Raw genomic sequence first — 22,142 nt, 5'->3', positions numbered from 1 at the left:
TTGAGCTTTGGAGATGTAGACAGACTGATAATAAAGAGTTACTCAAACGTGTGAATGAAAAAAAACAAAACACAAGTCTGGGTATGTTTTTGATAAGGTAAACACACCGTAGCAAAGCTCATGCTTAGTTTTGTGAAATACAGGATCTTGAAGTCTCTTTTTTCTCAGAGAACACTTCACTGTGTGGGGACTTCAGCAGTGAAGAGACCCCTGATGGTCGCTGCCTGATCCGCGCCACCCTCCCTGTGGGATCCGGGTCATTGCAACAGGAACGTTGCCCTGACCTGTTCCGCTGCCGGACTGAGGCGTCCGACTGGTCAAGGGAGGCAGGTGACAGGAAGCAGCAGCTGCAGCAGGTTCAGGATGTGGTGAACGAAATGAAGCAGGAGATTCAAGAGCATCAGAGAAGAGTGAAGCACTTGGAGATACAGGTAACGTTTAGACCTGCTCTAGACCATGGATAGCCCTGCATTAGACCAGGGATAGTCCTAGTTTAGACAAGGGTTACTCTGTTTTAGACATGGTTCAGGCCTGGTTTAGACATGGTTTAGTCCTGGTTTAGTCCCAGTTTAGTCCTGATTTAGTACTGGTGTAGTCCTGTTGTTCCTTGTGTGTCACTGACAGTCTGAAGGTCACGTGATTGTGAACTCATCTGTGATTGGTCGGTTGCGAGCACTGGAGTTGCATCACTCTGAAGTATCGACGCTGCTTCACGTGCATGCTGCACTCATGCATGAGATCCAGACCCAAGTTCAGAACCTGAACAAGACACTGAGGACTTCCTGCACCCAGACCCACCCAAGACCAGTCTCTATGATCATCAAGACCCCCTCAAGACCAGGTCAAGATCTCCTTTTTTTCTTCTGCATCCTCTGACCCTCTCCTCTCTTCTTCATCCTTTGACCCCCCCCCCCCCCCCCGCCGCTCACCTGACCCTCTCCTCTGCTCCTTTGACCCTTTCCTTTGCCTTCTCTGTGTATGATCTATTAACCAAGCCTAAACCAGGTCTAAGCCCGGTCTCTGTCCTCAGCTGGCTCTCTGGGCTCTTGTCCCTCTGACTGTGCCTCTCTGATCCAAAATGGCGTCCATCGCTCTGGGATCTACTCCATCGTTGTGGCACCGGGCGTGTCACTTCCTGTTTACTGCGACATGGAGACTGATGGTGAGATCAGGACAAAACCAGGAATTCTGTCTAGTGCTGGGCCGTAGAGTCAGCTGCCTGGCTAAGGTCCCAGACACCCCCTCCCCAGATGCTTCCTCCTGTTCAGGATGAAAGGGGGTGAGGGGTGGGATCTCTGTTTTTCTTCACTAACTCAGGTTTTTCTGACTGACCCTCACACCTCTGAAGTCAGAATCTCTACTTGGACAGCTCCAGAGACGCTGTAGGCCATAGCTGGTCAAACATTTTATACAGTGATTGGTCCAAAGCTAGGGCCACAGATGAGATCACAGAGTCACTCAGAGGAGAGCATTCACACAGAACCACTGGAACTTCTTGGCCCTCAGGCTTCCAGGTGAATTGGCACACATTAAATTAAGCAGTACTTTTCGCTACAAGTTTTTGAAAATGTACCTTGATAAAGCCATAATCAAATACACTGCCTGGCCAAAAAAAAGAAAGTTGTCACACAAAAAAACAACACTCATATTTGGTTGTTACACCTTTAGCTTTGATTACAGCACACATTCGCTGTGGCATTGTTTCAATAAGCTTCTGCAATGTCACAAGATTTTCACCAAGATCTTGCATTGATGATGGTAGAGTCTGACCGCTGCACAAAGCCTTCTCCAGCACACCCCAAAGATTCTCAATGGGGTTAAGGTCTGGACTCTGTGATGGCCAATCCATGTCCAAAAATTGTCTCATGCTCCCAGAACCACTCTTCATCATCGTCATCTTGGAATATGCCTGTGCCATCAGGGAAGAAAAAATCCATTGATGGAATAACCTGGTCATTCAGTATATTCAGGTAGTTAGCTGACCTCATTCTTTGAGCACAGACTGTTGCTGTTTTTTTGGCCAGGCAGTGTATTTAGTGTGTTCTATTGTGGATTTAACAACAACATTGAACAAATGTCTGGTTCTAACCTGTTATAAATGCACATATTTCAATTATTCACTATTTGGAGCATCAGTCTGTAGCCCTTGATTGGCCCTCCACTTCAGCTGTATTTTGGTATGCATGAAACTAAGATTGGACATGGCTGCTCTAGTCACTAATAGAAATGATCATGTTCAACATTTGTAAATGTACTTTTTGGAGATTTTATTGCAAACAATGTAATCAATGAGAAATCTGTCTCCTGCCCCCATCTGAGAGTATGACATCATCTGAAATGCCCATTAAAGACATTCACTGTAGCTCTTTCTCAGTGTAAACCAGAACTAAACCAGAGCTAAACCAGAGCTAAACCAGGACTAAACCAGGACTAAAGCAGTATTAAACCAGGACTAAACCAGTACTGAACAAGGACTAAAGCAGGACTAAAGCAGGACTAAACCAGTACTAACGCCGGTCTAACCACAGTCTGAACCCGGTCTTGCAGGCGGAGGTTGGACTGTCTTCCAAAGACGGCGTGATGGCTCTGTGAGCTTTAATCGCGGGTGGGACCAGTACCGGGTTGGGTTTGGAGATCTCAGAACTGAGTTCTGGCTTGGGAACACACCGCTCCATCTGCTGGTCACTCAGAGACGCTGCAGCCTGAGGATCCACCTGCTTGACTGGGCCCACGTGCACCACCACGCTCTGTACCAGGACTTTAAGTAGGGGGAAAAAAATGGGTTTAATCCAGGACTAAACTGGGACTAAAATGGGACTTTATGCAGGACAACAGTAGGATGACACCAGGACTATAACATTACTGAACCAGGACTGAACCAGGACTGAACCAGGACTGAACCAGGACTACAGCAAACTCTGTACCAGAACATAAGGTAGGACCAAAACACAGACTGTAACAGGACTTTGGGTAGGACTAACACTGGACTAAACCATGACTACACCAGGACTACAGCAAAACCAAACCACGTGCTGTACCGATACTTCAGATAGGACTAAACCAGGATGAAACTAGGACCAGATATGGCCCAGACCTGGACCAGACCAGAAATAAAGCAGGACCAGACAAGGACTGAACCAGGTCTAAACTTAGTCTCTGTACCCCAGGATTGAGGATGAGCAGAGCCGGTTCCGGCTGCATGTGTCTGGATTTTCTGGGTCCATTTCGGACTCGTTCGGGTGGTACCACGATGGGCAGGACTTTGGGACTCCGGACACTGGGGACCTTTGTGCCGAAGTCTGCCACAGCGGCTGGTGGTTCAGGCAGTGTTACCAAGCCAACCTCAACGGTGTCTACTACCAGGTCTGAACCAGGTGTAAACCAGGACTAAACCAGAACTAAACCAGAACTAGACCAGGTCTGAAACACATAGGGGTGGTTGGTAATCTTAGGATCAGATCTGGTCTCTGGATCTCGGTCTCCCTCTAGTCTGGTTTTGATCCTGGACTAACCCAGATCCCTGGTCTGGTTATGATCCCAGTCTAACCCCAGTCTCTTTCTGGTCTCAGGGTGGGCTGTACTCCCTCAGAGCCCAGAACCTTCTCAGTCCAGATGGTCTGGTCTGGTTTTCGTGGGCGGACTCGGACTTCTACTCCTTAAAGTCCAGTTCTATGATGGTTCGGCCTCTGGACTTCAGATCCCACAGGTCACCATAGAAACATCTGCAGAGGGGAGAGGCACAGTCCGACCACCACGCTTTAGTTCGTCTGTCGCAGGGCAGTTGGTAGTAGTAGTAGTTGTTTACCACCAGTGTGAGCAGAATGAAAAACTGTGAAGTCACTGAGTGTCTGTAAAAGTGTTTTATGACAAATAAATTGTAATTATTATAATAAATGGTGACAGCCACATTAATGTGGTGGAGGGGTTTGGGTGCCCGAATGATTCTGGGAGCTATGTTGTCGGGGGCTTCATGCCCCTGATATAGTCACCCATGGCAAACAGGTCATAGGGGGTGGGTCAGACTAAGAGCAGTTCAGAAGCTCTTTATGAAATATCAGGGCCAGTTACATGGCCTGGATGGGTGTCTCCAGGGCCTCAACCTGGACACACCGAGGATCCACCTGCAGGAGGAGGCAGAAGGGATGGTGCAGAGAGAACTGGGCAGAAGTCAAGGGCAGGGGCCTCTACGACCAGAGTGCACAGACTTCTTGGAGTCAGAGTCACTGGGAGGGGTACTAGACAGTGTGCCGACGGGGCCCCATTGTTCTGCTGGAGGACTTCAACACCCATGTGGGCCATGACACTGACACCTGGAGAGTGGTGATTAGGAAGGGAATGGCCTCCCTGAGTTGAACCAGAGTGGTGTTGTTATTGAACTTCTGTGCTAGTCTGTCCATAAAAAAAACACATGTTCAAGTACAAAGGTGTCCATCAATGCATGTGGATCAAGAACACCCTAGGCCAGAGGTCCATGATTGATGATCTTAGGTGAAGGGAGGGGCTGAGGTGTCAATAGATCACTGCCTGCTGGCGGAGGATCTATTGAGGAAGTGACAGGTATTGGCAGGCCAAGCGTGCTGCAGCTCTTGCAGATGCAAAGGTAAAAACATGGCATTGGGAGGAATTCGGGACGGCCATGGAGAAGCACTATTGGTCAATGTAGTGGAAAAATTAAAATTCTAGATGAAAAGTAATCCATTTGCGAGGCCCGGTGATTTATGAGATACAAAAAAGGTTTATTCTTTGTTACAGCAAATATGGACAGGGCTCAGGCCTCCCCTGGCCACAGACTTTTAGCCTTCCAGCGTCAAGTCTCTGTGTCTCTAGAGCAGTGGTCGGCAACGTCCGGCCCGCGGGAAAATGTTGGCCCTTTGCCAATTTTTTTTGGCCCGCCAGAGGATTTTGGACTTTCTTCCGGCATTGATTCTTTAATACTGTCATGATCCGCTCCGTCTGCTCCACGTTATTCCTCCTGTCCTGCTCCTTCCCTCCCTCACCTGCCGAGCTGGGCTGAGCTCCTGGCTCCTCCTGCTCCTCCTGCACGCACCTGCAGCTCATCAGCGCGATCACCACCACCTGCTGTGTATAAGAGGAGCCAGGACCAGACACTCAGGGCGAGATCATCTGCGTTTCTACACCCTGTTCAGTGCCGGTTCATCTTCGGTTCAGCCTCATCCCGTTCGGTGCCGGATCGTATGTGCGTCTCCACCCAGCTTGCTGGACCGTCTCAGCTCCAGCGCTCCCGGCTCAGCTCCGACCCTGCTTCCACCCTGCTTCCCAGCCCTGGTACTGTCTGTTTTATCTCTGCATTCCGCGACCCCGGACCCTGGTTAGCACTCTGCGTCCTGCCCTGGTGCTGCCCGCATCGTCATCTCCGCTGCACTCCACGTTCCGCTCCTGGATCCTGGCCCGTGCCTCACCTCCTGCTCACCGCCGGATCAACCCTCGAACTGCACCATTTGTCATTTCTTTAATAAATACCGTAAATATTCCCAGAGTCTGCATCCTTTGGTCCGCTACACCCACCGTTACGACAAATACCAAGTTATGTGGGCACTGCTACGGGCATTCCTCTGCCCATGATGTGCATGTAACACAACATTAAAAGCAAACAATGAACTGGTGTGTACATACACCTTCACCAGTCAAAATCGTGGCTAACTGTTTTTGGACATCTGGTGAGGCACGTGTGCAGACGGCGCGCAGCTCAAGGAATGTGCACCAGTTACGCTATAGCCTTCTTGCACTTCTGGGGTTAGTTATTCAAAATTCCCTATTTTATTAAAATAAATCACTTAATCACAAAACTGTCAAAATACTCAGTTTGAAGATTTCTTTTAACCGGGGTGGGGACTTGCTTTTTGTCCGCATGTCAGGTTTTATTGTTCCCGACCTTTGCTCATGTTTGACACAACATAAATCCACTTAGCCATGTCAATTTTAAACATTTTTCATTTACGTTGTGATTTTATCACGATCCTTGCTGCACTTGGCATCATCCAAGTCCTACAGCTCTCCCACAGTCGTGCGTAAAGGTGCAGGTCATTACGGCACCAAATGCGGAGTAAGGAAGCCGTTAGTGCGGTATTACGCACGACTAAAAGCCTGTCGTAGTTTAACCTTCGAGGCAGAGCTAAATCGCAGCGATGGTCACAAGAAGACAGCGTGAGAAAATAATTTTGATGGAGAGATTTGACGATAAGCAATAATTACGCAGCTTCCTGGTTCAAGTAACCGTCTTAGAAAGATTTTATCCTTGTTTAAATCCACACATTTTAACCACAAAAGTATTAGTTTCAATTAATATCATGAGACAAAGACCTGAATAAATGAGGTAAAACCTTAAAGTGAAAAGTTTTTCATAGCTCTACCCGATACTGTGCGCCTTTAGTATCCATATTACCATGTTCAACAAAGGCATAATTCTTACCAAAACCATAATAAAAGGAGCAAAAGCTTTTGCCCGAGGATTTTTTAATTGGCTGTTTTAGGTGAGTTAAAATGCATGTAATTCATATTTATGTATTTATAAATATATGTAAGCCAATACCTTTACCATCTGGCCCGCCACCTGTGGGCGCTGAAAAAAATTGGCCCGAAGCCAAGCGAAGTTGCCGACCCCTGCTCTAGAGCATCTCTCCCCTGGTCACTAATCTCCTCCCGTGCATCTGAGTATTTATACCAGAATTTATACAAGAATGACAAAGAGGACAGAGCCTCCACATGTTAATGTCTGGTCTGGATCTCTGCATATACACAAAGTCATATGATAAGAATATTTTCTTCACATGAATATACTTCAATTTCCATCAGTCAGCATCAAAGAAATTCTGGCAAACTGATGCCTCAGGAGGGGAAAGCAGTGTTTCACCAACACCATTTACGGTGCAGGTGAAGAGCTACTGACCTCGAATGGGGATGTTGTTGGATGGTGGAAGGAATACTTTGAGGATCTCCTTAATCCCAGTGTCACATCTTCCGAAGAGGAAGCAGAGACTGAGGACTCAGAGGGACATGCTGGAGGGACTATGTCTCTCTGCTGGAGAGCTGGAGGAAGTGTCCAGGGTGAGGGAGATCTGGGAGTCCCTGCCTAGTCTGCTGTTCCTGTGACCTGATCCCAAACAAGCAGAAGAAGATCAATGGATTATATCAATAAATGAGCTCTCCCTTTTTCATTATAATATATTCTTTATTGAAACATTTAAATGTATAATTTTACATTGATCCACAAAGTCACAATGTGACTTTTTAACACGGACCCCATATACAGCCTTCTATCACAGGTTTTCTGTCACTGTGGTCTCAAGAGTTAACGTGCAGGGGGAGCTATGCTTATGTGGGCCGCTCACGGGGGCGGGTCACAAACTGCCACCACAGGGGGGGCAGGTCTCCCTCTTTTCGAGCCGGAGGAAGAGCCTCGGTCCTAGGTCCATTAGCCGGAGTCTCTGCCTCCAACTGAGCCACCTGCAAAATATACACACAGAGGTTTAGAGGGTGAAATCACAGAAACACTGCTGTTCTGTGGCTTGTTTGATTTCAATTATTTTAGAATTGAGTGATAAATTTGAAAGTAAAAAGGCAAGGTACTTTTTAAAATTTAATCACCGATTTATTTGGAAGTATTTATTTTACTTATTTTTATTTATTTATTTATTTAAAAAGGGGACAATGCACATTAATAAACATTACAAAAAAATAATGTAAATGTGCCCGAGTTAGCTGACTAGAGCTAATTTTCATCGGTTGTCCCCAGGCCAGATGTATCAAGGCAACCTACAATTAAGAAAACATTTCAACATTCAAAGATAAGAATTAAACATAATGAAAGACAATATAATGTGGACAAATTAAAAATATGTACAATTACAAATACCTATTTACAATTAATGCTCACAAGACTGAGTTTCCACAAGCCATTTTTTGGCATTCTTTTTAAATGAAAAGAATGATGGAGACTCTCTAATGGCTTCAGGCACTGTGTTCCACTGCTGGGAGGCTTTGACTGAGAAAACCACCTGACTAAAGGCTGATCTTCTGTGAGGAATAACACAGTCTGCCCTCGCTGCTCCTCTGGTCACTCGGCCCTCACTAGATCTAAACTTTACGAAATCACCCAGTGACGGCGGGGCAGTGCCATGTTTGATTTTATAGACCAAACAGATGTTTTTAAATTTAACCAAATTATTCCAATTTAGCAAATTGTATTTTTGTAGAATGTGACAGTGTTGAAATCTGTAATGTTTTTTATTCAATGTTTTTAGAGCTTGTTTATAAAGTGATTCTAATTGTTTTATTGTTGTGAATGACATATTGGACCAACTGACTATGCAATATGTAAGATGAGAAATAATCATGGTAAAGAAATACAATTTGGCAGCTTCAATTGACAGACTATCTCTGATGTATTTAAAATTTGACAAACAAAATTTTACTCTCTTGCATAATTTTTGAATGTGAGTTTTGAAATTAAAATTTGAATCAAGGTATGATCCGAGATACTTGAATTCTGTAACTACCTGTATCGTTTGGCCTGCTATTGAAATGGTTGGCATTGTTTGTAGGTTACTTTTGGAGAAATACATACAAACTGTTTTAGAGAGATTAAGTTGAAGACACGAATTTTCAAGACAGATTATAATCGGTGACATGGCTATTGTTAGTTTTACTGCTACGTCCTCAGCAGTTTTTCCGTGACAGAAGATGACCGTATCGTCAGCATACATTATGGTATGCTGACGATATGGTAATAAAACTTACCTGTTTGATTTTGACCATTTCATAACATTGGAACTTTTATTTATACAAAGCTGTTCATTTTGTTATTTATCCTTCAAATCACTACTGATCTCTTGTGTAATAATTTCATTGTTGTTTTAAGCAAATAAGTGCCATTTTGAGGCCCTAAACTGGCATCGGTTAAAATTGGGTGTCAGCAGATACTTAAAGTCAAAGTATCCGATATCGATATCAGAACTGAAAAAGCTGTATTGGTGCATCCTGAATTTAAATATGAATAGGATTGTAGCTACATTTTTTATTATTTGAAATTCCCCAATGTTAAATGTGTGTCTGAAAATAAAAGTAGATATTAGAGTAACCTGAACAATTTGTTAAAAATCAACTCTACACTACACGAATTGTCATGATTCAGTTAAAACATATTTGACAAGGGTTCAGCTTTGACCAATAGAAGCGAGGGTTGAGCTTTGACCAATCAGAGACGAGCGTTAGAGCTGCACTCACTTCTCTGTCCCAGCTCTGGAGGCGCAGCTGCTTCCACTGCTCCCGTTTGGAGAAATAATCAGGGTACATGGCCTTCTCAGAGGGGTGCCAGTGCTCCAACACCCACTCCGGCACCTGCAGGAAAAACACAGAAACACACACAGGGGAGAAGGGAGGGACAGGGACAATAGTCATGTTACTGTTATGACAACTTAAGATTGTTTTAAAGCTATTCAGGAAAGGTTCACTTCAACCTTGAGAAGAAGAACCTTTTTAGTATCAATATCTGCTGAAATGAGAGTCTAGTTTTGATATTATTTTTAGTATTGATTAGTATCTGATGTTCAGTAGTTTTGACATCCCTAGTCTCCAGTAGCCTCTGACCTTATAGCACTCGTATCTCTCGTAGGAGGTGCCTCCAGGTGAGTCGGGGAACAGATAAGGCTGAGGATGCTGATTGGCCCAGAACTCCTCCTCGCCAGCCTTCAGCAACATTGTTGCTTTAACCAAATCCTTCTCATTTTTGTTCTCATCAAAGCGAGCGCGCAGCAGACATGCGTAGAACCGGTACTTATCCCTGAGAACAAGAAAATAATGGAATTTAAATGCACCTGTGTGTCAGATACCCTACCCATATGTCAGATGCCCTACCTATACGTCAGTTGCCCTACCTATACGTCAGTTGCCCTACCTATACGTCAGTTGCCCTACCTATACGTCAGTTGCCCTACCTATACGTCAGTTGCCCTACCCATATGTCAGATGCCCTCTCTGTCTCCGTGGGGTCTTATTCTGTGTAAAAGCTGCTAACCCTGTAGTTTATACCTCTACAAATATGTTCTGAAATGAATGGAATTCTTGCATTAGTTTAAAGTTCAAATTTTAGTTTCTCTCAGATGTTGATGCTCCTGAACATGCACAATAATAAACATCTATAGATTAATACTAGAAATCAGCTTTTGAGAAAGAAAAAATACAATTAAAGTTGTGATTATAATTGAAGTGATTTAGAACTGGATTTTGAGGATCTCTATTTGCAACGATTTAAAATGTCATGAAAGAGACATAGAATGCAGCCTAATGGTTTGGTTTCTGTACTGTACACCAGGGTTTCCCATTAATATAGGAGAGGAGACAACACGGTGTCCCATAGCCTAATATAACCTTCTCTACTGGCATAACAAAATTAGACTTTGCTGCTCATTGTATCATTGTAAACTTATAAAAGAGACAAAGTCACCATAGTCATAACAAAACCTGAAGGGATCACTGCTAGACAATCTATTTATTGCAAACAATCTCATGGTGCGCAAGTGACAACTGCCTACAAATATATATGAGAAATGAATACAATTTAACAAAGACAAATGATACTTACAAGGGATAAAAAAAAAATGTATCCACTCAACATTTTTAGAATTGGTGACAAAAATCAAAATATTTGAACAGAACTCTAATCACCTCTACCTACATCGGAATTTTTTTATTTGAAATCTATATTAATGACTGGAAAAGTGTGTTTGTGTGTGTGTGTATATTTGCTATCATGACTCTGTTGATTATCGTTTATTTATTCGAACAATAATGTAATTTATCATTAATGAAATATGAATCAATATCAAAATGTATTATTATTATTACCATCATAATCATCTTCATTATTATTACTATGGTGGTGCTCCATACTCTCCAAATTCTCCCCATAGTCTAAAAACTAAACATTGGCATATCTCACTTCATTACTCCTTGTACTGTCATTCACATAAAGAGTAACTACACTTTTCAAAAAGCTTGCTTGAATATGAAATATCAGCAATAACTAACATTTTAACAACACAGATAGTGTTAAAAAAAAATTACTCTATAATGCATTAGTGCCACCACCGTCTGAACGAAGTTTATTGGAAACAGTGGGTGACCTGTCAGCTAGCACTTAGCTTAGCCACGGCGTTAACAACCCAAAACTAAAACACGTCCATTATCTTCCCACATAAATGCATTGTCTCCGCTACAGGTTCCCCTCTTTCTCTTTACCTGAAGATGCACCAGGACTCCAGGTGCCGCAGGGATTTCTTATAAAGCCGCAGAACTTTCTGTTGGTGAGTGAGAAACGCGGCCGCCATTTTGGAGTCCGCTGTCACCTTCTGCGGCGCTGCATGCTGGGAATTTGTCAGGTCGGTCCCGAATACCGCGGCCTAATGTAAAAGCGCATATAGATTAATTTTAACCCAGTTTACTCATATATTTCTGACTTTTATGCATATATATATATATATATATATATATATATATATATATATATATATATATATATGGCTCAGCTCAGGTTTATATATATATATATATATATATATATATATATATATATATATATATATATATATATATATATATATATATATATATATATATATATATATATATATATATATATATATATATATATATATATATATATATATATATGTAATGCATGTGTAGTCAATATTCAGTTCGTTAAACTCTAATTTTTCCATCTCCTTTTTTCCTCTTCTCCAGACATTACGGTAGAGCCTCCGGTCAATGCCTTTCCTCCGAGCTGCGGCATGTGTGGCGCTATTTAGGAACTTTTCTGTCTCCGTCATGGCTCAGCTCAGGTTTATTGGTAAGAAACATGTTATTAAAATATAAACAACTCTCTAACACACCGCGTCGCTTTGTGGAAATGTCACTAAAGGCTACGTTTGCTTCAGACAGTCCGGTTTTGTCCGGTTAGCAATGAGGCTACATGCTAAAATGACAACACAGCGGAGAGAGTCGTGTGTGGGTTAGGGCCAGGGTTAGGGTCAGAGTTAGGGTGCAGAAATAGGTGGACCACGATTCAGTCTAGTCTATTTAGGACCCAGTTTTGGGGTGGAGGAGGCCGTAATTTACTTTAAATTTGACAAAAGATGAAAGTTGGAACACAACCCTTTTTCCCAAATCTTTCTTAGAAACGTGGGAACAACAGACTGTGCAATGTGCACATCTAAATTCACAAATTACAAAAACATTTTATTTTTAAAACGTGAGAGTGAGAGAACACTCCTCATCATAATGCAGTCTTAGTCTAAACCCAGGTCTAAACCAGGTGTAAACCAGGTACAAACCAGGTATAAATTTTATTATTATTATTAACGCATATAAAGCAGTACCATGTTCTTATTTACATTGGGTACATAAACAGTTTGACACTGTTTATGTACCCATCCTACAGACAGCACCTGAAATGAGCTCCTCTACAAATAAAATCACCAAAGTATGGACTGATGAATCCTTGCAAATGATTCAGGACTGCTTTAAGAGCACAAACTGGAGTGTATTTAGAACAGCTGCTCTGAGGGAAGACTCCTCTGTGAATCGAGAGAAATATGCTGCAGCTGTCTCTGGATATGTAAGCACCTGCAGAGAGAACATAATCCAAGGATTACACCACCTCCTCTGACCCCTGCCATTTGTGACAGGGGCTGCACCTTACAATCAATGTCTTTTTTAGTATATGTCACTATACTAATTTATTCCTAAGGAAAGCAATTAAGAATTTCACTGTGTTTTCACTGTGCACGTGACAACACATTTCTTTGAATCTGTAGAGCCATTTCTAAACATACCCATATTATTGCATTGCAGGAAATAAATAAAAAAAAAGGCTCAAATCAGCCAGAAAGTGAATTTAATTAACTAACCCAGAGATTGTTATTCCATTAACAGTTAATAAAGCGTTTACATAACATTATGTAATGTAAGGTATTTTTTTTCATTCATTCATTTTTTTCATTTATTGATTTGCTCTTCACCATAAATGTGGTATGGAGCACAATTTTGTTAATTTACTGACAAAGCAATTCATTTACAAGGCATGTTTAACCAAAAAGTCTACATTAATCTGTCAGGATGAGCACAGTTCATTAGTAGATAGAAAAGCCCCACTTCAAAAAGGCACCCAATCGACAAATAATTTATTTATTTTATTTTTTTACTGAAATACAGCTATAGTTTTATAATTAACTAATTCAGTATTATTAATTATGAATCTGAATTCTCATTCCTTTGGTGCAGATATTGGAGTCAGTCTGACTGACCCCATGTTCAGGGGCCTGTACAGAGGAAAGCAGAAACATAGCGGTGAGGAAATAACAAAAACAACAATTATTTATATTTATTATGTATCTCAGAACTAGCTCACTCTTTCATTTCACAGATGATTTTGATGCCATAATTGACAGAGCACTCAAAGTGGGAGTAGAAAAGGTAACTTCTGAAAATTATATTATTTTAAATGGCCTATTGTTTTATTTTCTGATCTATGTTGTAATATTGTTTCCTCATCACAAACAGACCTGGAGTTGTGTTTTGTTTCATTCAGACATGTTTAACACACAAACCCTGCATATTTAGGTCGAGTTATTTTCTCACACAGAAAACACTCTGTTCCACCTTGTGATGTCATGTGGTAATACAGGAAGTGCTCCACTGTGTTATTAAACTCCATACACTTTCAGTAGAATCATTTGGACAGTTTCAGCCCTGGAATTGCCCATTTCTACTGGACTAAAGGTAAAAGGTAGCTCCTAACCTGAAAACTACTACTTTATGACATCACAAGGTGGAACAGAGCTTTGGTGAAGTAGATGGACTATATAAAGGGTTACTCAACATGTGTGAATGAAACAAAACACAACTCCAGGTATGTTTTAATGAGGTAACACTTGGAAATTGCACCAAGGATGAACCAGACTTGTGCAAGTCCACAATTCTCTTCCTGATATCTTGTCTGATTTCTTTTGACCTTTTCAGGTGAGCTTCAGATACATCCACAGGTGTGCCCAAATTAACTCAAATGTCGTTAAACCAGAAGCTTCCAAAGACATGACATCATCATCTGGGTTTTTCCAAATAGTTTAAATGCCTTGTAATCTTACTGTATGTAAACGTCTGACTTAAAGTAATATATGCAATGAAAAATTGTCAAAAAAACACCCTTCTCTCATTATTCTGGTCTTTAGCAAATAGAAATCATTTTGGTAATCCTAATTGACCTGAAACAGGAAAAGTTTAGTCTTTAGACAATGAGGAAAAAAAAGCATATGTGTCTTTTATATTGTGCGTGTAAACGTCTGGTTTCAACTGTATAATCTATGACACCCATGGATCATAGTTTGGGCATTTTAAATAACAACATTGATCTAAAAAGAAAATAAGTCTACTGAGTTCTGTGTGAGAAAACTGCAGTGCTCAATGCAGAGCTAACATTGCCATAAACATCATCACCAATGAGGCAAAACAACTATAACATGGTTAAAAGCTTTAAACTGACCGATTCGAGCTTATGAAATGAAATGAACTTAGGCAAAGGCTGAGCTAGCTGGTTTAGTTCTAAGTGTAAATCAGAATTAACATTTTAAATTTTCTTGTTCAGTTCATGATCACTGGAGGAAGTCTGGATGACAGCAAAGAAGCTCTGAAACTCGCTCAAACCAGAGGTATGTTTATGTATTTATAGATTTCATTATTTGTCATTATGGCTTCACCTTCAAACTGACTATATTAACCTGATATACAGGACCATTCCCACCGCCTTCAAACGTTTGAACTCTTTTTGTGCTGTAAGCAAATTATATTGCACTCTGCTTTTCTCTGTATTTACTTCATATTTCACTTTTGTAAATATTGTATATAGAGTTGTCAAAAGTATTGAAAATCTGATACTAATCAATAATAAAACTAGTACCGGAAATAGATATCATACTTCACAGGTATCGATACTAAAAATGTCACATTTACTTGACAAAAATGAACTTTTCTTGCTTTATAATGATGTTGTTCTGTATCTTTCACAAGTATAAGACACGTAGACTAGTATACACCCATGGACCACTATGAACCTACTGGACACTGAAGGATTACACAAATATAACACAAATGGGAATAGAATACAAAATACTACCATTTAATGAGTAAAATCACATTCTGTTGTCTACAGAAATCAACTTTGCCAACATTAGCTCATATGGTACAACAAGGAGTTAGAATATTTATAAAACTATTAAACAAAAGTACCCTGAAAAACTTAACACCAAATAATAAACTATAGACTATACTTTTATTAAACTCCTAAAGTCTATGGTGCAAACTAATCCTTCTGTTACATTTCCAACCAAAAGAACAAACAGACAGAAAAGTTTAAAGGTGCAGTATGTAACATTTCTGGTAGAGGTTCACCTTCTGCTTGTCTCTTTGTAGATGTTACTGTTTTGTCTGGAATGTTCCACAGTATTTGCCTGGGATCCAGAATACACACTTCTTAAATACTTTCTGAAGATATGAGTCTGGCCACCAGTGAATGTCATTGTTTTTAAATGGGTGTGATTGACAGGTGGATTAGCCAATCAGTGACATGCGTGGTCTGTCGTATTGGAAAAAATGAAGGAAAAAAATATAACAGGGGCTGAAAAACATGGCAGATTTCGGCAGAATCAATGAGCGAAGCCTAAACTCTGTTAATCTGATGGAAGAAAAAATTTATTTTATTTGTAAATGATAAGTGACCATTGAGCTCATTCATTTCACGTGCATCACTGAAATAAACAAATCTGATTGGACGATCATGTTTGGTTCTGGCTCAAGGCCTGACGGAGGAAGTGGGGCCAGACTGATATCATTACATGTGTCTGTCTCCATGGAGAGACTAGTTCCGAGTTGCACTTTTCAATCCCAAAGCCCTAAACCAGACCATACACAAACTCACTGTGCAAGAACACATCTCATCAAGCAATCACTATTTGTTATTTTAGTTAAAATAATAAAATATATTTGTGGTTGACTAAAACTGTTATGGATTTAGTCAATTAAAATTAAGTTCCTAACCAAAAAGTTGTAGAATATATAATTCTTAATATATACAATATCTTTTCCTCTTACTTAACATCAGCTTGTCCAGGGACAACAGGTGGAAATTAGCATTTTTGTTATAACCTGGCACCAAACATCTTTCCTGTTTCTAAGGTCAATGTGCACTGTCCCTGTCTAAATAAAAGCATACCATACCATACCATTTAGTTTCATAATTGAACTTCTGCCATTTTGTCAGCAGAGGAGTTTTTCTGTACAGTCGGCTGCCATCCAACGCGCTGCTCTGAATTTGAGAAGTTTGGAGACGAAATGTACCTGTCCAAACTCAAAGACCTCGCCACAAACACCAAAGTCATTGCTATAGGAGAGTGTGGACTGGGTATGCGTCCTAATGTCCAAATGCACACACACACACACGCACACACACCCACACGCACACACACACACGTACAGGTGAAGTGTCTCTAAATGTTTTTATGTTTTTCAGATTTTGACCGTCTACAATTTTGTCCAAAGGAAACACAACTAAAGTGTGTACAATTTTTTTTACATTTTGCCCAAATTCTGGATTTTTTCAATAATAGTGATTTATTGTTTATTTTTGGGTTGATTTTTCTGTAGATATTTTGAGAAGCAGTTTGATTTGGCCGAAGAAACCAAACTGCCTATGTTCCTCCATTGCAGGAACTCACAAAAAGAATTTATTGGTTTGATTTGAGCCAGATTTACCAAAAATACTACATTTGTGAACATGTTTATATTAATTTTCATATTATTTTTGCAGAAATTGTGAAGAGGAATAGAGACCGTTGTGCTGGTGGAGTGGTCTGTACATTTAAAAATATTCCCTATCTATGTAATAATGTTGTTTCTTCATCACAAACACTCCTGGAGTTGTCTTTTGTTTCATTCACACATGTTTAACACACAAACCCTGCAGATTTAGGCTGAGTTCTTGTCTCAAACAGAAAACACTCTGTTCCACCTTGTGATTCCATTTTGTGGCAGTTTGGATTCTAGAGCATTTTGAGCTTTGGAGATGTAGAAAGACTAACAATAAAGGGGCTTTAAAACATGTGTGAATGAAACAAAACACAACTCCATGTTTGTTTTTCCGGAGGTAACAACAATATAACATGACTTAAAGCTTATTAGAGTCAGATTTTGTATAATATAGGACCTTTAAATTGCATATGTGTAGCCCAGTGGTAAATTTGGGTATTACTTGAGAAACTAGATTAGATTAATGTGTTTATTACACCAAAAACTTGTGACAAGATTAATATAAAGTAAATGTTTATTGACTTTGCACAAATAATAAGCAACACAATCTCTTTTTTTCTAGTACAAAATAAGAGATTATTTCATAATATTAAAGGTGCACTATGTAACTTTTCTGATGAAATTCTGCTTGTCTCTGTGGAGATGTTATTGCTCTTCCTCAAAAGTTCCACAGTACGGGATTAAACTAGTTACTCTTTTTAATCAATTACAGGTATTTTATTGCTCATAATACACTTCGAAAAACATGTCTTTCTTACTGTGAGTGGGCTTGCCTCTCCACTAATCTGATCTGTGACTTGGCTGGGTAACATCATCACCTGTCTGTCTCCAAGTTGATATATTTTAGTCTAATGCTATGCACCATGTCAAAATACCAGGTAATGCAATAACTTTTCCATAGAGACAAGCAGTAGATGTTTTTCATGACCTCCTGTGCAGGTGTGATCTTGTGAGTACAGTTAGGGTCAGATACATAGAGATACGTAATAGGTTTGAGAGGTTTTGCCACACTCCCCTTTTGGTCAACAAATTGATCGACAGGACATCTCTTTAGACTACTGAGAATTTATTTGGTTGATTAAAGACCTAATATCTATGGGAATAAAACATTTAAAAGCAGATAAATGTATTTTACCATGTCAGAGTCAAACACTATCATGTTGTCTTTTGCAGGTGCACTCCTTTGATGGGACACCGGAGGACGCTGTTGCCATCATTGAATTGGACCTGTACATTGGGATAAATGGCTGGTGAGTCAAACGTGTTTAATATAAGGACTGTAGACACACACGGTGGCAGAGTGGTTAGCGTTATAACAGAAAAGCAAAAAGATCCCGGGTTCAAGTCCCAGTTTGTGTGGAATTTGCATTTTCTCTCTGTGTCTGGGTATTCTCCCATCAAACTAAAGCATGCACAATAATCCTCCAGCTAGGTACTCAGATCGGAGCCACTGCTCCTGACAGGTTTAACCTGAGAAACTGAAGGATTGATCAAATGCAGGTTTAACCCAGTGACACTGAAAGATGGAGCAGAATTGCTTATTCATGTCGTGTCTATTTTTAAAGATAGCTGTAAAAAAAATTTCCCATTTTGTTTTTAAAGAGAATTCATGACATCTTCTAATCATGAAGCAAATCAGTTTTATCATGATTGTAATATTTTCTGTGAAACTTCACACTTCACTTTGTTATGGTGACAGGCCTAATTACAAAACACATATCATTTAAAAAGAGAAAAAAACTCTCATTTATTTCTTTTTTCCAGTTCATTAAAAACTGAATCCAACATCGAAGCCATGAAGTCTGTTCCCAGTGAGAGGCTTCTGATTGAGACAGGTACAGATTTATACAGCTCAAATACAAACCAGACCCCATGGCACTGGCGGAGTTGCAATTGGGAGACACGGGAGATGTCCTGGTCGGTCGACAGCCTCTGTGGGCTGTGGTCGGGCTTATTTGATGCCAAAGCAGAGTGGCAGAATAGGCCTTATTGTGAAAAGATTTTAAAATGCACTACCTCTGCGCAAAACACAAAAAGCTGCCCTGTCAGCTGAGTTCAGCTGATTTTTAGGCGTAAATTAACCATTCAATTGAACATTTTGCTTGAAATAAATGATTAAACATACCATGTAAAAAAATAGTATATGCCTATTGTTTGATGCATAGTTTTAGGCATAAATGAGATCTCACCAGGTTATATTTTAATAAGCCTATTGGCAAAAAAGAATAACTAGAATGCAGCAGAGTACATTTTACCGTATTTTCCAGACTCGCTCGTTGTTCCGGAGTATAAGTTGCACTAGCGAAAAAAATGCATGATAATGAAGAAAAAAAAACCTATAAGTCACACTGGACTATAAGTCACATTTTTGGGGGAAATTTATTTTACAAAATCTGAGACCAAGAACAGAAATTTTATCTTTAAAGGCAAGTTATAATAATAACAAAAAAATTGAGAACAACAGGCTGAATAGCAGTACAGCACGCTAACGTAACACATTTATATTTCTTCAGCTACATGAAGCGTAGACAGAACTGAATACGTGTCTGGTATGTTAACATAAGATATTAACAGTTAATCAGATAACTGAAGCATAAAAAACAAGCTAACAAGTTTACTCTGGATCTCACTCCAAATCACTAAATCCATTGAATTCTTCATCCTCGTTGTCGCTTCTGAACAACTCCATCTGCTCTGGATGTAGATGAAGCACTGCTTCCTCTTCCGTGTGGCTGTCATACTGGTACACAAGTCTAGAGTGCTCTCGCACAGTTGTCAGTGTGACAATAACAAAGATGTGAAATTATATATTTTATAAATTTTACAGATAAGTGACATGCTGAAAAGAGAGCTGGTGGTTTGATGATGTGCTGCAGCATTGCAAATGCTCCTAGTAGATTTCAGAGCCCCACTAAACCCCTGCCTCAGGAAACTCAAATGTAAAAGAATGCCACCAGAAGCGCAGTCTAAGAGTTAAAACACTTTTTCTAGCTACTTTTTTAAAACAAAAATTCCAGAGAGCTACAAATTTAACGGTCACAAGAAATTGAGTAAATAAAAAGAGCCACAGCAAGTCTTAAATTGGGAACAGTTGGATGCCTATAAAACATAAACCATTATCCTTTTATTAGTGCATAGAGTTAGGCATCAAAAAGACACATTTACAATGGTAACATTTAATTTACCAAATCTGAGCACAATACATATAATACTTGCCAAACTACTTGGACGCAGGTGGAGAGCTAATGGCAGCTCCCGGGCTACAGGTTGGAGACCTCAGATCTAGTGTAATGATATGAATGTGATGACATGTCTACTAGGGCTGCAACTATTGATTAATTACTTTGATTAATTAAGTAATCTATTATTTTTTTACTTCCGAAACCTGGGTTTGGTCAAAATGTGGTGCTGCATATTACCTGCATAACACTGGAAATTCATGTTGTGGCCATAGGACCAAAAACAGTAGGTGGGCCAGTACAGAGCACCGGGTAACACCACAAATTAGAACGTCTGAATTGACAAATTGTGTAAGGATGTGAACCATGTCAGGGGTATTCTGTGATAGATGCAGAGGTGGGTAGCACTCAGTTACATTTACATGTAACTTTTTAAAGAAATTATACTTTTCAGAATACAACAAACCAGAATAATATTTTTGCAGTTCTATAAACCAGACTCTCTGCAGAGGCTCTAATTGATAGTTGGCAATGTAATCACCAGGGGGATACTGCATGTATGTCTATGGCGGAATGTACAGAGGTTTCCATGGTGACACAATGCACACATTAGCAAACACTGTCAGAAATTTTTTTAAGATAGTCTGAAAACTAAAAAAAAAAAAAAAAAAAAAAATGGAGTACATTTTCAGGTGCCTGAATACGAGCGTTCATAGTTGTGTTTAGACTGTAATACTGTTGGCTAATGCTAGCTAGCTTGTGAAATATAAGGTGTGAGTGACATGTTCACAGCACAAATCATCTCTTCTGTTGTAGTTCCAGCTAAGTCAGTTCTTTCTGATCAGATTGTGTTAAAAATAAAGCTCAGATTAAAGTCTAACTTGAGTAACAGCGCATCAGAGTAGAGCCCACAGTTAGCATCACACTCCCAGTGAATGTTTTAAATGTCATCTTCAAAGTGTCAATATTAAACATAATGCCATAAAACAATTTCTATGAAGAATGCTCCGAAGTATGGTTTTAACTTTCAATTTCCATGGAATCATGCACTGTATCTTTAGGTGGAAGTTCCAGCTTTGAGGCCTGTAAACTTACACATAAATTTAAGAATTTATTTCTTCCTGCTTGATTTTTTGCCATTTTTTGTTAGATTAAATAAATGAAATAATATGAAATCTAAAATTTTTGTTTATCTTGTTGCTTTTTAGACGCTCCATGGTGCGGCGTGAAGGCGACTCACGCTGGAGCCAAACTCGTCAAAACCACTTTCCCCACAAAGAAGAAATGGGAACTAGGACACTGCTTAAAAGACAGGAACGAACCATGTCACATTATGTAAGGACTAAACCAGGACTAAAGCAGGACTAGACCAGGACTACATTAAGACTGAACAGGCTTGAACCAAGGCTGGACCCAGACTGAACAAGGCTGAGCCTGGATTAAACCAGGACTGAACCAAGATAGGACTAAAGCAGGACTGAACCATAACTACACTAGGACTAAAACAAGACTTAAAAGGGTGATTTCTTTAACTTCATGTATTTTATGTATTAGCCAAGTCCTGGAGGTGATGGCTGCAGCGCGAGATGAAGATCCAGTGGAGCTTGCAAACACAATCTACAACAACACCACAAAACTGTTCTTCCCCATATCATGATGAATACTTAAATATAAAAAATAAAATAAAAAATAAAAATCTGTAATTAATTTTCACCTTTTTATTCCCGCTCTGCCACAGTCACACAGGGAGCACATGCACACTCCACTCAGAGAGATCAGGAGTCTAATCATTCATTCATTGGTCCTTGCCAGTTACACTTGGCGCTCACATAGTGTAACTGGCAAGAGGTTTGTTCTTTGTTTTGTGATTTTTTTTTCTTGGTAGGATATTGCATTTTTGAGTCCCCAAACTCGGTATGAGATCGTCGGTGCAGTGAAAAATTCAATAAAATAGGAATTGCAATTACACCAAACCTGTATTATGCACGAGGTTGCTGGTTCGAAGCCATGGACACTGTTTCAAAAATGTATCATGAAAGAGTAAATCATTTTTGTACTATTTATATTTATAAAACGACAAAAATAAAT

At 40.0% G+C, this 22,142-nt stretch overlaps 4 protein-coding genes across 6 annotated transcripts in view; 2 read left to right on the top strand and 2 right to left on the bottom strand.

The window, feature by feature from the left end:
- The window catches only part of LOC117378631 (proteasome subunit beta type-7-like), a 273,780-nt gene that overhangs the window by 7,648 nt on the left and 243,990 nt on the right, over window positions 1-22,142 (bottom strand). The gene's annotated exons all lie outside the window — the stretch shown is intronic.
- Window positions 686-3,716, top strand: LOC117378377 (fibrinogen-like protein 1). The gene is made up of 5 exons (XM_033974965.2): window positions 686-841; window positions 1,031-1,162; window positions 2,548-2,764; window positions 3,168-3,363; window positions 3,570-3,716. Exons 1-5 carry the CDS (start codon window positions 730-732, stop codon window positions 3,714-3,716), a joined length of 804 nt encoding a protein of 267 aa, XP_033830856.2. The 5' UTR covers window positions 686-729.
- ndufb9 (NADH:ubiquinone oxidoreductase subunit B9) lies at window positions 7,169-11,364 on the bottom strand. The gene is made up of 4 exons (XM_033975126.2): window positions 11,257-11,364; window positions 9,607-9,799; window positions 9,244-9,357; window positions 7,169-7,464 (listed from the first exon to the last, which is right to left on the bottom strand). Exons 1-4 carry the CDS (start codon window positions 11,343-11,345, stop codon window positions 7,333-7,335), a joined length of 528 nt encoding a protein of 175 aa, XP_033831017.1. The 5' UTR covers window positions 11,346-11,364; the 3' UTR covers window positions 7,169-7,332.
- Window positions 11,785-21,736, top strand: tatdn1 (TatD DNase domain containing 1). Of its 3 annotated transcripts, none has more exons than XM_033975290.2 (12): window positions 11,785-11,866; window positions 13,300-13,365; window positions 13,442-13,491; window positions 14,660-14,723; window positions 16,334-16,471; window positions 16,580-16,622; window positions 16,714-16,799; window positions 16,877-16,917; window positions 18,049-18,125; window positions 18,640-18,710; window positions 21,263-21,389; window positions 21,609-21,736. In XM_033975290.2, exons 1-12 carry the CDS (start codon window positions 11,785-11,787, stop codon window positions 21,709-21,711), a joined length of 948 nt encoding a protein of 315 aa, XP_033831181.1. In that variant the 3' UTR covers window positions 21,712-21,736. The 3 variants fall into 3 exon arrangements, with proteins under 3 accessions (XP_033831181.1, XP_055081103.1, XP_055081104.1); XM_055225128.1 differs by having other exon boundaries at window positions 11,792-11,866; window positions 16,331-16,471; XM_055225129.1 differs by lacking the exons at window positions 11,785-11,866; window positions 13,300-13,365; window positions 13,442-13,491 and adding an exon at window positions 14,804-14,846 and having other exon boundaries at window positions 14,668-14,723.

Source organism: Periophthalmus magnuspinnatus, chromosome 11, assembly GCF_009829125.3.
Source record: "Periophthalmus magnuspinnatus isolate fPerMag1 chromosome 11, fPerMag1.2.pri, whole genome shotgun sequence".
Taxonomy (NCBI): Eukaryota; Metazoa; Chordata; class Actinopteri; order Gobiiformes; family Gobiidae; genus Periophthalmus; species Periophthalmus magnuspinnatus.
The sequence above is the reverse complement of the archived record's forward strand: the minus strand, read 5'-3'. Positions and strand labels throughout refer to the sequence as shown.

Bases quoted from the DNA above. Each gene is read 5' to 3' on its own strand.
- LOC117378377 (XM_033974965.2), top strand. From the start codon at position 730: ATGCATGAGATCCAGACCCAAGTTCAGAACCTGAACAAGACACTGAGG. The intron at 842-1,030 runs GTCAAGATCTCC...CTCTGTCCTCAG, and splicing joins CAAGACCCCCTCAAGACCAG to CTGGCTCTCTGGGCTCTTGT. The intron at 2,765-3,167 runs GTAGGGGGAAAA...TCTGTACCCCAG, and splicing joins GCTCTGTACCAGGACTTTAA to GATTGAGGATGAGCAGAGCC.
- ndufb9 (XM_033975126.2), bottom strand. From the start codon at position 11,345: ATGGCGGCCGCGTTTCTCACTCACCAACAGAAAGTTCTGCGGCTTTAT. The intron at 9,800-11,256 runs GTAAAGAGAAAG...TCTTGTTCTCAG, and splicing joins GAGTCCTGGTGCATCTTCAG to GGATAAGTACCGGTTCTACG. The intron at 7,465-9,243 runs GTGAGTGCAGCT...TATATTTTGCAG, and splicing joins TCCAGAGCTGGGACAGAGAA to GTGGCTCAGTTGGAGGCAGA.
- tatdn1 (XM_033975290.2), top strand. From the start codon at position 11,785: ATGCCTTTCCTCCGAGCTGCGGCATGTGTGGCGCTATTTAGGAACTTT. The intron at 11,867-13,299 runs GTAAGAAACATG...CCTTTGGTGCAG, and splicing joins GGCTCAGCTCAGGTTTATTG to ATATTGGAGTCAGTCTGACT. The intron at 21,390-21,608 runs GTAAGGACTAAA...TTTATGTATTAG, and splicing joins AACGAACCATGTCACATTAT to CCAAGTCCTGGAGGTGATGG.